This window comes from Aspergillus karnatakaensis, assembly GCF_047715665.1.
Source record: "Aspergillus karnatakaensis strain CBS 102800 unplaced genomic scaffold BJY04scaffold_10, whole genome shotgun sequence".
Classification (NCBI taxonomy): Eukaryota; Fungi; Ascomycota; class Eurotiomycetes; order Eurotiales; family Aspergillaceae; genus Aspergillus; species Aspergillus karnatakaensis.
Window position 1 is genome coordinate 536,943 of NW_027395722.1, and position 14,240 is coordinate 551,182.

Sequence of the window (14,240 nt, forward strand, 5' to 3'; positions counted from 1 at the left end):
TTTTTCACATTTCAGCGCGCCTCTTTTCCCTCTGTCAGCTTTTTCCTTTTTCCTTTTTCTTTTTTTTTTTTACCTCAGCTCCAAGAGCAGCTAGGCGATTTAGCCCGGGCGTTGATAGCACAATTTCTCAGCTGATTGATCACTGGCTGATACCCTCAGTCCCTCACACTGGTCACTGCTCCCGCGCACATCCTTATCCACCCCTCCCTCCTCCATCCTCTCATCCTCGCTCATTCCGCTCCTCGTCCAAGCGCCACTCTGCGAGTCTTGCATATTACTATCACTAGCTCCCCCCAGTTCGTTTTTTCTTCTCTCCCGTCCCTCCTCCTATCTTCTCCTATTTTTGGAGTCGCATTCAACCTCATCCCCTCCTCTCTCTCTGTTTCTGTTGGGTTTGTCCAGGCGACAACCTTTTGGTCGCGCAGACAAGGAAGACTTGGGTTTCATTTCCTTTCATTCCCTTTCTTTCGTCGTCCTTGCCCAGGTATGATACTAAATGCCATTGGATTGTTCTCGCGGCACTGTTTTTCATTGGAATTTACTGGGTCTTTGTTGATTGTCATTCCCGCTATGTTTGAGAACCTTGAAATAGCCCATTCAGTATACTGTTGATTTCTCTCTCGACCCGACAAAACCTGTTCTCCTTTCGCTTCTCTACAAGCACTTATTATATCTTCGAATGCCTCAGGACTGATCCACTATCCTTGCCAGATTAGACAGCGCTTCTCTTGTCCACCGTTTCTTGCCAGCAAGATGTCGACTTGCCTTTCCTACCCTACGAGTGCCTGAGCGTTGTTCTCCAGAGTTCACCCAAATTGAACCTTGTCTTGAGAGGCAATATACTTTCCGTAATGGAGAAGCTGAACACCGCCGATGGACAGCTCTTCATCAAGGTTAGCATTTCTATGCCTGGCGGGGCAATCCTTGCTCCATTGTTACGACTACACGACAAACCGGCCTGCTGACACTGAGTTCCTCGCTAGAACCTTGCTAGTTTCGTACGAACCCACGAAAAGGCGCTTGCAAATGCCCTTCAGCTAAAGCGCCAACCGACCAAGAATGGCCTCACAACACAGTCGAGCTCTTCTTCGGGCTCGACCTCCTCTACCCTCGCCGCGGCCTTGTCCTTCGGGGCACTGAAATTTACTTCACAGAGCGTTAAACCGGCGAAACTCACCCTCACCCCTCACCACCTCTTCTACCTCCTTTCCCAATTCGAAGAAATCCCTATCGCCGTGGGCCCCATGAATGTTAGACTTGAGAACATCCATGCAGACGCGTCGCAGTCCTACGTGTCTTTCCTGAATAAGCCTCAAAGGTCAAAAGGTGACAGAGACTCGATTCACTCTGTGTCTAGTGTCCGTAGTGTCATGTCTGGTATGAGTACTCTCTGGTCTTCATTCGGGTTGGGGTCCAAGGATTCCTCCTCCAAATCCGAAAAGGCCAAGGCCGCTTTAGAGGCCGATATCAAATACCTATACTCGGCTTTCACCAAAATTCCCTGTTTACGCCTCGCCCCCGACCGTCGCGCCCGCCTGATCAGCGGCTACGAAGAATTTCCATTTGATACCGCCGTTCCTCTACATTCCTTCAAGAACTTGAGCGCGTTAGAGATTATTGATATAGACTTCCGTTCATTCTTCGGCTGGGACCGACTTTCTGAACAACTGCGGACCTTGACTTTGAAAAGGGCCAACATTGAAGATCCGGCCGACTTATTGACCGGGATTGTGCTAGACGATATTGACAAACGCCGCCGGCGGTCTTCAAAGCATCAAAATTCCCCTGTGCTAGGGTGGGGTGGAAACACCAACCCTCAGCCGGTCGGCAGACATGAACCCAGCGGTTCTCTCTCTGCGCCCGGCTCCCCGGTGGCAGATACCGCCCTTGGGTCCAGTGCTAGCCCCCAGGCTGTATCCATGATTAGGCTAGCATCGGAGGGAGCGAAACCCCGTCCTCGTGCTGGAAGCGTTTCTCCCTCGCGCCCAAGCGGCTCGAAGCATTCCACGTATCGCCACAACCGCGGCCACTCCTCGCGGATAAGACGAACTGGGTCTGGAAGCTCCAACTCGAGTGAGAACTCTGGCTACCGGACAGGAAGCTCTTCAAACCTCCTAGCAACAGTGCTTCCGCCATCCAAATGGCGTTTCCTCCGGCATTTGGGGCTCGCTGACAATTCTTTGACTTCGGTCTCTGCAGCCGGCTTAGCCCCTGTCGCCAATACTTTGCATTCGCTAGACCTCTCAGCCAATCTATTTACCGAGGTTCCTGACAGTCTCGCTACTCTGGTATCATTGAGGGCTTTGAACCTTTCCAACTGCATGATCGACTCTCTTCATTCGTTGTCTCGCAGCCCCCTTCCTGCGATAACCGCCCTCAACCTGCGGGCCAACCGCCTTCGTTCGCTTGCCGGCGTTGAACGGCTGCTGTCCCTGGAGCGGTTGGACCTTCGCGACAACAAACTTTCCGACCCCACAGAGATTGCCCGGTTGACCAGTCTGCCTGAGATACGGGAGATTTGGGTGGCGGGCAATCCTTTTGTGAAGACGCACCCCAACTACCGCATTACCATATTCAACCTGTTCCGGCGTACTCCTGGATATTCAGAAGATATCATCATTGACGGCTCAGGTCCGGGATACAGTGAACGGAAGCAGCTAGTCGAGAGAGCTGCGGAACCAGAACTTGTTCCCGTCATCCGATCGGCAGCTGCCGACCAATCGATGCTTGTCTGCAAACCTCTGCCTGCTGCCCCCGGGGCTGCAGTTCGGTTGGAACATAATACCGACATGAGCCAGGTAGAACACCTGATAGACGACCACGGCGTCGGGACGAACCGCAAGAGGAAAAGTCACAGGAGAAGGATTATTGACCCATCCGGAGCGCCCTCCGTTGATGGCGATAGAGATTTAGGTGCGGTGGTACCTTCCGTCCTTCCTGCCCAAGATCTGCAGTTACCTGTTGATCCGTTTGTTTCGTCGCCTACGGACACTCAATGGAAATCTGATGGTGGTCCCCAGGCCGGATCCTTCAATCCCCCAATTCTGGAAACAGTCAACCACGACAAAGACAACGGAGTTTCCCCGAATGACATCCTCCTTTTGCAACGCACCCTTCAGGGTCTCGAATGGGGCGTCGATGGTGACTTTCAGAAACACCAACTCGCAGCCCTCCAACAGGAGCTGGGCAGTAGCTTCCTCGCGGCGCTGCGAGACCACTCTTGGAATCCTCCGCAAATGAACATTGCCGTTCCTCGTGCCGGCACCAATATCAGCGAATCATCCCGGTTGTCTCCCGAGTCCTTGACCCGGGCCAGCAGCCAACCTATACTCAGTGGCGGCCATCCGATCGTTTGAGGGTGGTTCTCTTCATCCCTTCGCTCTTCTTTCTCTTCTACCTCGCATTATTTGTTGATGGGCCACACCATACACCCAAATCAAAAGAGAAACCTTTAGACAAAAGTGCTCTTTCTGCTTTGATCAATTTCCAAGCTGCGCCGCGGTTTCAATTTCTGCAATAATCGACTATCTCGAATAATATAACGAAATGACTTGTCGAACCGCTTCGTCAAGGGCGTTATGTGATCTTTGAAGTTCGCGGAACAGATGTTTGAACTCTTGTTCATTGATTCCTCCGACTTCCCTTCTTCGCCCTCCTCCCTGTTTTACACCTACCTTTTTACCACCTTACTCCACTATATCCGGCACCTTCGACGAGACGTTGTGTGACCACTGTTTTAGAGAGCTTGTATTTTATTGGCGAAAGACCATCGGCGTGGACGGCGTTTATGGGATGATCTGTGCTTTTCGCTTTTCGCTTTTCGCTTTTTTCTCTTTTCTTTTCTTTTTTTATTTTGAGATTCCTCTTGTTGAATTTCTTGGGGTGAAGGGTACACTGATACTCTATTTTGCCTGGTTCGTTTTGAAGGCCTTTCCCATCCTCTTCTAATGATTACCTTGATGAAGATTCGATGCACGCGGAGATATCATTGATTGCAGCCATTGCTACAGGATTGTATAATGTTTTTGTTGTTTAGTTGGGCGGAATTCTGTCCTTGAGGCTTTCGGATATTTGGCCCAGAGTTATGACGAATTTCGGGCTTAATGCATGAGACGTTGTTATGAGCGACCATCATGTTCTACACTGACAATAATGCAATGTGTGTTGGACGCAGTGATCTCCATGATTCGGTAGAGTAAGGAGTTAACTAGCTGGAGGTGAGTGACTCCTTGCAGTTGACCCATCGTAATGGCGGGGAAGTAAACGTTGATCTCATGGAAAGAGTTTGGCCATCAAGAGGCGGGAATGGGATGGATGAAATGCCATCGTGATAAGAGAGATAGATAGATCAAATGTTGGGCACAATCCATATATCTATCGCCTGTAGACGGTTGTAGTACTAGCAGTAAGATTAGAGTATTAGAGTAGTATTAATTACAGTTATTTTATTTTTAGCACCTCAGTTAATCCTCACCGCCTTCTCAACAACCCAATCAATCCTCCCTATCCTGTACCGGCGGTAAACAGCATACAAGGGCGCGCTCTTCATCGCCGGCAAGTTTTTCTCAGCTGAAATCATCAACAAGCAAGAAGAATTGCTGCTGCACTGCTCTCCTCCGGCTTTTGCTTCGGTCGCTTTTCTACTGCTTCCATTCTCAGTCTCATCTCCAGTAGTAGCTCATCCTGTTGCTCAGATCTCTTTCAACCGTGCGTACATCTATCTGCAGTCTGAATTAACTACCTTTGCTGTTCGACAAACACAGAAGAATCCCTTGATTGCCTTCCATCATCCATCCACATCCCCTTCCACTCTTCTTCTTCCTCTTCCAATCTTCCCTGTACTTTTCCTCCACTACTCGCGCCACCAGCGTCTTTTTTTCCCTAGAACCTTGCCTCACAAAGCTTTGCTCCTCCAGGCATCTCTGCTCCTCAAAAGATCTCTGCTTCTCTTTTCTCCCCTGACCTCAACAACACAACAAATCTTGCCGCCGATTCGTCTGCCACTTTTTCCTCCCTTTTCCCCCACGACCGACCGAGACCTTCTAGTCCTCAACATCCAGTCGCCGTCGTCCGGAGCCGCATCACTTGTCGTTGTTATCTACGCGCCTCATCATCGAAGGTGGTGTCTGAATTTTTGAATTTCCTCATCTCGCGCAGCTTTCGACCTCATCGCCAGAGTCTTCCTCCTCTCGCCCCTCTAGGCCATTCGGCCTGCTTCCGCCTCCTCGACCTCGACTTCACCAGATCTCATTTGGTAAGCAAACTTCGCACCCCTCTCTCCTATCGCTATCTCTCATCAAACCTTTGCTGGATTTTCATGGGCGCATTGAGCACGCGTCTACTCGGCCGATTTTTCAATTACTTGCCTTGGACTGGTTGTGTTTCTCTCTATCAAAGGCTTTTCTAACATTCTTCCTTGTTCTGGCAGTCTTTCGGCGCCGCGTCATCCATCGTACTGAACCGACTGCTCCGTTAGCCACCTTACCTCCTTCTATTCTCGTCGCCGGACGCCTGTTTAATTACTTTCTTTTCTTTCTTTTCTTTTCCTTTCGTCATTTTTCATCGCTTTCGTCCCTCGTTCGGTTCTAGTACGCCATGGCCGATCAGGACGTGGATCTGGATTCTATCATTGACAGACTGCTGGAGGTGAGGGGCAGCCGTCCGGGAAAGCAAGTCCAACTTTTGGAGTCGGAAATTCGCTATCTTTGCACGAAGGCGAGAGAGATTTTTATCTCTCAGCCCATTCTGCTAGAGTTGGAAGCACCCATCAAGGTAATATTCTTCCCATCCACTGGCCGGCTCTAAGCGCTCGTACAACAGACTAACAAAGCCGTATCGATAGATTTGCGGTGATATTCACGGCCAATACTACGATCTTTTGCGCCTCTTCGAATATGGCGGCTTCCCACCGGAGGCCAATTACCTCTTCCTCGGAGACTACGTTGACCGTGGCAAACAATCTCTCGAGACCATCTGTCTCCTCCTTGCATACAAGATCAAATACCCCGAAAACTTCTTTGTCCTCCGTGGAAACCACGAATGCGCTTCTATCAACCGTATCTACGGGTTTTATGATGAATGCAAGCGGAGGTATAACATCAAGCTATGGAAGACCTTTACCGACTGTTTCAACTGTCTGCCTATTGCCGCCATTATTGACGAGAAGATTTTCACTATGCACGGTGGTCTGAGCCCCGACCTTAACTCGATGGAACAGATCCGCCGTGTCATGCGTCCCACTGATGTAAGTCCAGCTTTCTACTTCACCCCCGCCTATTCCTTGGCTTTCGGTCAGACAAAGAAAGCCTCTGCTATAAGAAAACTTTCTATAGCAACAAAACTACCTGAAATTCCGCCGGGGTTTGCAAAGCTCAAGGCTTTGATTTGCTGACTGCTATAGATCCCCGACTGTGGCCTTCTGTGCGACCTTCTGTGGTCTGACCCCGACAAAGACATCACGGGCTGGAGTGAAAATGACCGTGGTGTATCCTTCACTTTCGGCCCGGATGTAGTCTCGCGATTCCTTCAGAAGCACGATATGGACCTGATATGCCGTGCACACCAAGTTGTAGAAGACGGCTACGAGTTCTTTTCCAAGAGGCAATTAGTCACACTGTTCAGCGCTCCGAACTACTGCGGAGAGTTTGATAATGCTGGTGCTATGATGAGTGTGGACGAGAGTTTATTGTGCTCTTTCCAGGTACGATCATCTAAAATAAACTAAAAGGGTCCACAAGCGTATCCAACCAATGGCTAACTTTTTCGCTCTTCAGATTCTGAAACCAGCAGAGAAGAAACAAAAGTACGTTTACGGGGCAATGAGCTCAGGCCGACCCATCACTCCTCCGCGAAAGCAAAAGAAGAAGTAAGCATACGAGCTTTTCCATGTGCAGCAGGTTCGGGCGGAGATAGAAACGTCATATATCCACGGTTATGCCAGTACACGAGAGATTCAGCATCCCACGACATCGATGTCCTTTGCATTAGACGATCGGAAGTAACGAATCCATCCGAGACCCCGCGATACCTACACGACATGCAGAGAATCGCCACAATTTCCTCCCCGCATCCCCATGCTCCAGCGACTTCGACTTGACCATTTGCGCTGAATGTGTTATATTTCTATACGGAAGGTACTTTGTGCTCACAATAGGGACTGGTGTTTTTTCTCCCTTTTCTCCCTTTTTACTACCAACTTTTTGTTCCATCTCCTAACCTCGTTCTTCTCGATCAACCACACCCTAACTATCTTACCCCCGCTCTAACAATATGAATCCGCTTGGCAGAGGGAGGGAAAGCGACGGCTGCATCTGGTGTTCTTTTTTTTCTTTTCCTTTCCTCCTTATCCATGTCTATTTTCTTCTCTTGTCTCCATGTGTCTAACTTTTTCCTCCTATATTCATGTGTTTGCGCCTTGTCGTCTTTTCCAACTCACTCACTACTCTTCGCTTGCGATCAAAAATCCTCTCTGTGAGTGTAATGCCAAACAGATAAGCAAACGACGCCATGTCCTCGCCCGAGTGTGTCTTTGGAATGTGTACAAGATTCTATACGCGCTTAATCTTATCTTCCGTGATCCCTCCAGTCCACTCCGTGCCGTCCTCTTCCGATGATCGGCCCATAGATACGTACCGATTCGGGTAAGCGCTCACGCGACCGGGAATAGGCAGGGGTCGGTCATGTATGGTCTGGACCCATGGACCTCGGCGACCTGAAGATTTCTGGTGTACCATTATAGAGGCGAGGGATGCATGTCTTAAATTAGAAATTTTGCCCAGTGGTCCCCATTCCTTAGCGACTGTTCGCTTATAGAAATAGAATCAAATCTATGCAACATCTTGATTTTTTCCGGTGGCCTTGGTTCTTGGTTATCTTCATATCATGCACCGTAGTTTCATACTATACCTGATACCTGTGAAAGCTGCTTCGAGGTTGAATTTAGCCGGATTTCGAGATATCTATTGTTGGGGTGGAGCTCTCTACGTCGATATGGGGACCCTTTATCATTTGAAAGAATGCGTTGAGGGTGTCACTATGGTGCGCAAGGTGGGGAGAGACGGCAGTGACTTTGCAGTTTATTCTCAAGGTGCACGTGGGCGCTGTTCGAATGGGAAGGGTATCTAGATGAGAAACAGGGCTATGATACCTTGGTCTCAGGGAAAATCATGTAATACTGTCATCAAATTCGGTTAAACAGTAGCTAGATAGAGGATTGACAGGCTGGCTGAACGGGTTGAATTCATTGGAATGTATGCCTCACAGTAAGACAAGACAAAAAAAGACATGGAAATGTATCCGGTTCGATCCGTATCATACGGCAGGCGTTGAGAACCAAGGGGTTGGTATTGGAGAGGTGGTAGCCGTTAGGCGGGTATGATTGTGTAGAGATATGACCCTCCGGTCGTCGGGATGGCCGGGAGGAGATGTTGAAAGAGTTGAATGAAGGATGAGATGCTTAGACGTATTGAGATAGCCATCTAATACCCTCGCCGTATCCTATGCACAAAAAAGTTGCCATTAGCTCAGTCCGCAAGTACTTTTGGATGTATAACCACAAAGGGAACAAGACTCACCCTGCCTCATAACAACACTGCACATGAAGACCTCGATGGGCCGGATGCCCTCGAGGGGCACCTTACCCTTACCCGTCGTCTGGTACAGGCCAAGGTTGTGTCGGAGTTCGTCCTCGCTCACGGCATCTGGGTGGTCGATCTTGTTTCCGAGGACGAGGAAAGGGACTTTAGAGAGCTCCTCCATGGCGAGAAGGGCGTCGAGTTCGGCCTTTGACTCGGGGAATCGCTCGCGGTCCTTGGCGTCAACGAGGAAGACAATTCCACTGACTTCGGGAAAGTAGTCCTTCCAGAGGCGGCGGGCTGTTACAATCACGGTTGTCAGGCATTTTCTTTCTCAGACGACTTTCAAGGGGTGCCAGAGGAACCCACCCTGCTGGTGACCGCCTAGGTCAAAGGTTGTGAATCGGTTGTTCCCAATCACAAGTTCCTCAGATGCTGTGAGAGCTTGCGTTAGCTTCCGCATATAGATCGTGTGCCGCATAATCCATTCTAGCAGTTCGGCATGGGCCGTAGTGACATACTTGGGTGAGCGGTAGGTGAGAGAATCGCAACCCGGTCATTCTAGGGTCCTCGCGTCAGCTCAGTTCTCTGTCGTAACCCTGAAATTGACTGGTCGAGTTCCGCCACTCGCCAGAGCCCAGCGGCCACGAATATCACCAACATACCTTCAGCATGTGCAAAAGAGTCGTTTTTCCAGCATTATCAAGACCCAGGAACAGAAGCTTGGCATGCTTGTTGAGCAAGCCGAGGGACGCCAAAACGTCGTAAACTATCCCGGATGGAAATATCGTCAGCAAGACTTGTAAAAAAGCCAACAGCAAAAGCTAGAAGCAACGAAGAAGCAAGCGGCCATGATCGCCGGGGCGAAGAGATTCAGGTGAGGCCAGGTTTCGACACGAGGGAGGGCAGATACGGCCAGAAACACATTGTACTTACACCAGTTGATAATCCACATGTTGAATTCGAATCGGATCTCGTGAGAGCAAGCTGAAAGATGCGAAATGAGAAAGGAAATCGCGGCTCGGGGTCGTCTGTGCTGTGCTAGCAAGCGGAAAGGACAAGATTGCGGTGGCCGGACAGGTGACGTTCGACTGACTGGTCACTTGTTTTAGCGCTTTAGCCGAGCGCCTAACTCAACTCAGCCGCCAGGGAGATGCCACGATTTTGCGAGGACGCTTGATCTACAATGAATATAGTCTTGAGAAAACGTTTATTGAGTTCGAATTTGTTTCATTTCATTTTGTTAAAATCCATCTTCGATCAATGCATCCAGTTTCTACAATTTTGAAGCCAAAGCAATGGGTATACTACTCCGTATGAACCGCCTCCATGCAAAAAAAAAAAAAAAAAAAAAAAAAAAAAAAAAAAAAAGCAAGCTCCCAAGGACAAGAAGTCGTACAATAAAAGCGGTAAGGTAAAAATGAGAAGAATGGGGCAAATATGTGTATAGAAAGAAAGCGACCGCCGTGTAAATGCAGACACAAAGACCTTCCCAAAGGTGAAGAAAAGGAGAAAGGAAAGAAAGACGTAGGACACGTTAAAAGATGCAAGGTGCTGGAATCTGCGGTACGTGTCCCGTAGTAATGATCAAGAGAACAACGTCCAGATATCCCCAAGTATGTACAAGAAGGGTGATGATTTCGATCATTCCGGTCGTAAAAGGCTTCTAGACCGATAGGACAAGCTGGGAGCTTTCTCCAACGCCAAAGGCTCTGGTCCTCTCAGCAACTTCGAGACCCAGATGCTTCATGCGTTCGGCACCTTTGCCAGGAACAGGGCGCCGCTCGGCTTGCTCTTTGGCAGCTTTGCGGCAGTGTTGACGCCAGAATTTCTCTTTTCGCTTCTGGCGTTTCTTTTCGAGACCCTCCACGATATCAATAGGGCCACGTGTGTAGGTCTCACGAGTACGCGACGAGTCGCGTTCGTGAGCCTCCTGGGCTATCCCAATGCCTGACCAATAATAAGAGTCCTCCATGGTGAAGAAAGGGTTGGGGGTACGGGGAAGCGATTTGGTGCGAGTCAAGGCGGGCCGCTGGACTAGCTCGCTGATGTTGAGTCCGTGACGGAAGGTAACAGCGCCGTCCATTGATTTCTCGTGCTTTCCGGAGGGCTTCGGCTTCATCGGGGGTGGTGAACGAAGGCGTCGGGGAGAGGCTCTACCCTGTCGGCGAGGTGGTGGTGAAACCATTCGCTTAGGAGAAGGGTGGGGCGAGACTCGGTGAGATTGTTCACCGCCTGAGCGTCCTCGAGGCCCTTCGTCGAGCAAGGTGGAACCCTGAACCTCTTCCTCTTCAGCATCGTCGTCTTCGATATCAGAAGTAGGAAAGCTTGGGTCAATGTCTTGAGGAATGACCACTTGTTTGGAGAGACGACGCTGCTCAAGGCAAGATTTGTAGGCAGCCTCCAAGGGCCGGTCTTCGTCCAATGTCCCGCAGACGAAGTCGGTGCTATCAGGCAAATCAGGAGTGCCAGGGCGCATTCTGGGAATCTTGATGGGCCGACCGACGCTCTTGCCAGAAAGTGCCGGAGGCCAGTTTCGCCGCTGAGGATCTTCGCTCACGGAGTCAAACGACATTGCGGAGTCCCTGCGAGTAAATGCAAAGCGTGGGGGATCGAGGGGGCTGGTGGCAGCAGTCGTACTGGCAGGAGCCCAGAACTCGTATTCCGAGCCATCATTACTCTCGTCGTCAGACTCTGCAAAGCCGGCTTCGTTGTCGGACTCGTTTCCATCATCCTCGTCGGACGAGAAATCATGCAAAGTTGAAGAGTCATCGGGCAGATCGGCATCGTCGTCTTCCTCCTCAAGAGCCTCTTCTTCGGCCTCTTCAGCAATCTTTCTAATGGCGTTTTCTTTTTTCATGCAATCGTTCAGCGTGATTTTTTCCTTGTAATCAGAAGACCTTGTGACCCATTCGGCATCCTCTTCAAAGGAGCTTCCAAATTCGTGAAACCGTGTGGCCTCGGAATCTTCGAATTTGCCCAACCCTCTGGTTGGAACTCCTCTCTGGGGTTCGGGCACCTTCAACTCTTGGGTGACGGGCTTCTGGTTCTGAGGAATGATAATTGACGGGCGAGTTCCTTTTTCGGGAGAAGCCTTGCGTGCGCAGGGAGCAGGAGAGCCACGTGGGCGAGACCGCAGTGTGCATCCCTGGGTCGGAGATCGTTCCCTCCGAGTCTCGGGATCCCTTGCAGGGCACACGAAAGTGAGGGTCGTCTTGCGCTTGAATTCAGGGCGGGTGGGCTCATTGACTTGGCTGGATTTGATGGGTGACTCCGTTCGCGGCGGCGGTGGTGCCTGTTCGGCTTTCCGTCCACAAGCGAAACTGATGCACCTCTTGCGGCCCAGATTCGCCTCGATGGCTGACTCGCCATTGTTGGCACCAGATTCATTGGATTTGTTGGTCATCCGAGAGGGCAGTGGGGGACTGGAAGTGTGAGATAGCGATGGGCTTGTCAAGCCACCGTCACTGGTCAACTCTGCGGTTGAAATGCCGCTGATGTTACCGTAAGAATATGGACGGTAGAAGGACTGTTCGTTGGAGGTTCGTTCGTCGCTGGGGGTGAGAACCGGGCTGCTCTTGAGAGCACGGGTAAGGAGGGATTCTTTTCGGTCAGTCATGTTGGTGGAAGACTTGATGTAGACAACACCGTCATCCATGGCAACAGGCGAATCTAGCAGTCGATGATCTGGGGGCTCGTCAACGTCCTCAGCCACGTCGTTCGCTTGGTCCGTCGGCTTGGAGTGTGATGAAAGAAGCATCTTCAAGAGGTGATGTACCGAAGAAAAAGGACGTTCGCGAAGAATGTGCACCATCGTTCTGGAAGTTGAAAGAGAAGGTCATCGGGAGGAAGGAAAAGCGAGGCGATTGTGAGGTGGTACTATCTGGTGGGATGCTGAAGGTGAAGGTGGAGGTGGAGGTTGTGACTCGAGAGTATGTGTGGCAGGGGGGCGGCAATGAGAGAGTAAAGATGAGCAGCTTTTGAGAAGGATCAATGGTGATTATTGAGCGAGAGGCCACCAAGAAAGCGAAGCCCAGAGTAGGACGAAGTGGTTATATTATAATAGACATGGTGGGTGGAGGAAAGTAAAAGACTAAAGTAGGTAGCAGGGTAAGGCAGGGCGGATGCAGCCAAGAACAAAAGGAATTCACGCCTTCTTCAAGAGGATGGCAGCTCTGAGAGCGCCAGAAGAAGACGCGCCTTGTGAAACTGTGGGAGCAGGTAGGTGAGTTGGCAGGATGAAGCAGATCGAGTTCGATGGAGGGAGGAGAAAAGCAGGAATGCAGAGAAGGTGATCGGAAAATCGAAAAAGTAATAAGGGACTGGAAATGCCATTTCCCATTTAATTCAATCGGGCGTAGCGTCTCAATTATTTTTGATTTTTCAGGGTATGGTAACTTTGTCAGGACGCCGTAATCCGAGCCAGGGTATTGTCGCCACTTTTTGTCACCCTTTCGCCGGCAGGGTTTGTAATCTACTGGTATTGATTCGTAACGAGCTATTCTCCAGGCGCTCGGTCCAATCAGCCCCGCCAAGCCACGATCCACACCGGCGCGTTTTTTCTTTTGCCAAAACCGATGCATGCAGTGGCTTCGTGCAAATCGGTTCCTGCGGCTACTCTGTGACGTTTGCCTCTTTTACGCTTTTACCCAGATTCTTCGGGTTCTTCTCTCAAAGAAGTCAAAAGAAGAATAACATCAGGACAAAATAATAATAACAGGTTGTGTGCTTTGTGGGTTGACTCTCTTCTGATCAAACTACAAGCAGACTGTTCTTTCAGACGTCGGTTTGAACCGCTAGCAAGGCTGGTTCTACCAAGTCACTGCCGCTACTACTGCCACTGACGAAAATCTCTTTCTATGAGGGATTATTTGGAGGTCAAGACAGTCAACCTCCTCGGCGCTCTTGGTTGAGGCCGTCCCAGCTCTCTATCCCAAGAGGGAAGGACTTGTCTTCGTGACCATGATGACATCTTCTAGAAAATCTGTCGAATCTGTTGATAATTCGATGTCGATAAGATTCCTCTATGGTGAGGAACGTTACACAGATCTAAGCTGCCATCCAGAAAAAGAAATTCTCCCTCGAAGCCCTGAGCCCTGACTTGAGCTCTCAGCATGAACTTTCCCCCGTCCAAAGGTTGCTCCCCCCCACGATGACAGGCGCCATCAAGAGGCGGCACGAGCTGCTACTGTAGTAGGCGGCGCTGACTGCTGCAGTGCTGCGATCCTGGCGCTGCGATTCGCCATCCGCGCACTGTCCATACTATGATACGAGAGTCGCTCTAACTTGCCCTGTCGCAGAATCTTCCACCGCCCGGGCGTGTTCACTGCAGGTAAATTACAGTACCACCACACGGCAACCCGTCCCGGGCACGCCTTCAGCTCCTGCTTTTGCCGTCAGCCTCCCTGCAAAGCATTTTCTAGATGACTCTGAGATGAACTGTGATGAGAGAGTATGTAACAGAGAGTTTGCTCATGATTAGTTGTGTGCCTGGAACAGCCGTGGTTACAGAGCATGAACATGGCTCGAGAAGCGAAGCTGGACGGAGCCCTCCCTCCCGTCAACCAAGTGTGAACCAAGTAAACTAAGTTCATCTCCAAAACCAAAATCTCAACCGTGATGGAGACAACGGCGCTCTACGCGCTTCCCCCCTCACGGCTTCACCCC

The 14,240-nt window shown here is 50.3% G+C and overlaps 4 protein-coding genes across 4 annotated transcripts; 2 read left to right on the top strand and 2 right to left on the bottom strand.

Moving 5' to 3' along the window:
* The first annotated feature begins 692 nt into the window (after positions 1-692).
* On the top strand, positions 693-3,574 carry BJY04DRAFT_9537 (uncharacterized protein). Its single transcript, XM_073721362.1, has 2 exons — positions 693-893; positions 984-3,574. Exons 1-2 carry the CDS (start codon positions 852-854, stop codon positions 3,354-3,356), a joined length of 2,415 nt encoding a protein of 804 aa, XP_073574329.1. The 5' UTR covers positions 693-851; the 3' UTR covers positions 3,357-3,574.
* Positions 3,575-5,454: 1,880 nt separating this feature from the next.
* glcA (type 1 serine/threonine-protein phosphatase catalytic subunit GLC7) lies at positions 5,455-7,121 on the top strand. Its single transcript, XM_073721387.1, has 4 exons — positions 5,455-5,772; positions 5,843-6,244; positions 6,401-6,700; positions 6,774-7,121. The coding sequence occupies exons 1-4, from the start codon at positions 5,596-5,598 to the stop codon at positions 6,867-6,869; spliced, it is 975 nt and encodes a 324-aa protein (XP_073574330.1). The 5' UTR covers positions 5,455-5,595; the 3' UTR covers positions 6,870-7,121.
* Positions 7,122-8,289: 1,168 nt separating this feature from the next.
* On the bottom strand, positions 8,290-9,681 carry sar1 (Arf family GTPase SAR1). The gene is made up of 6 exons (XM_073721371.1): positions 9,510-9,681; positions 9,239-9,342; positions 9,095-9,134; positions 8,943-9,008; positions 8,574-8,873; positions 8,290-8,496 (listed from the first exon to the last, which is right to left on the bottom strand). Exons 1-6 carry the CDS (start codon positions 9,526-9,528, stop codon positions 8,456-8,458), a joined length of 570 nt encoding a protein of 189 aa, XP_073574331.1. The 5' UTR covers positions 9,529-9,681; the 3' UTR covers positions 8,290-8,455.
* Positions 9,682-9,943: 262 nt separating this feature from the next.
* Positions 9,944-12,889, bottom strand: BJY04DRAFT_182689 (DUF2457 domain-containing protein). Its single transcript, XM_073710362.1, has one exon. It carries the CDS (start codon positions 12,385-12,387, stop codon positions 10,240-10,242), a length of 2,148 nt encoding a protein of 715 aa, XP_073574332.1. The 5' UTR covers positions 12,388-12,889; the 3' UTR covers positions 9,944-10,239.
* Between the last annotated feature and the right edge of the window lie 1,351 nt (positions 12,890-14,240).

Bases quoted from the DNA above. Each gene is read 5' to 3' on its own strand.
- BJY04DRAFT_9537 (XM_073721362.1), top strand. From the start codon at position 852: ATGGAGAAGCTGAACACCGCCGATGGACAGCTCTTCATCAAG. The intron at 894-983 runs GTTAGCATTTCT...GTTCCTCGCTAG, and splicing joins ATGGACAGCTCTTCATCAAG to AACCTTGCTAGTTTCGTACG.
- glcA (XM_073721387.1), top strand. From the start codon at position 5,596: ATGGCCGATCAGGACGTGGATCTGGATTCTATCATTGACAGACTGCTG. The intron at 5,773-5,842 runs GTAATATTCTTC...CCGTATCGATAG, and splicing joins AGTTGGAAGCACCCATCAAG to ATTTGCGGTGATATTCACGG. The intron at 6,245-6,400 runs GTAAGTCCAGCT...TGACTGCTATAG, and splicing joins GTGTCATGCGTCCCACTGAT to ATCCCCGACTGTGGCCTTCT.
- sar1 (XM_073721371.1), bottom strand. The intron at 9,009-9,094 runs GTATGTCACTAC...AAGCTCTCACAG, and splicing joins CTCACCTACCGCTCACCCAA to CATCTGAGGAACTTGTGATT. The intron at 8,497-8,573 runs GTGAGTCTTGTT...TTTTGTGCATAG, and splicing joins CAGTGTTGTTATGAGGCAGG to GATACGGCGAGGGTATTAGA.
- BJY04DRAFT_182689 (XM_073710362.1), bottom strand. From the start codon at position 12,387: ATGGTGCACATTCTTCGCGAACGTCCTTTTTCTTCGGTACATCACCTC.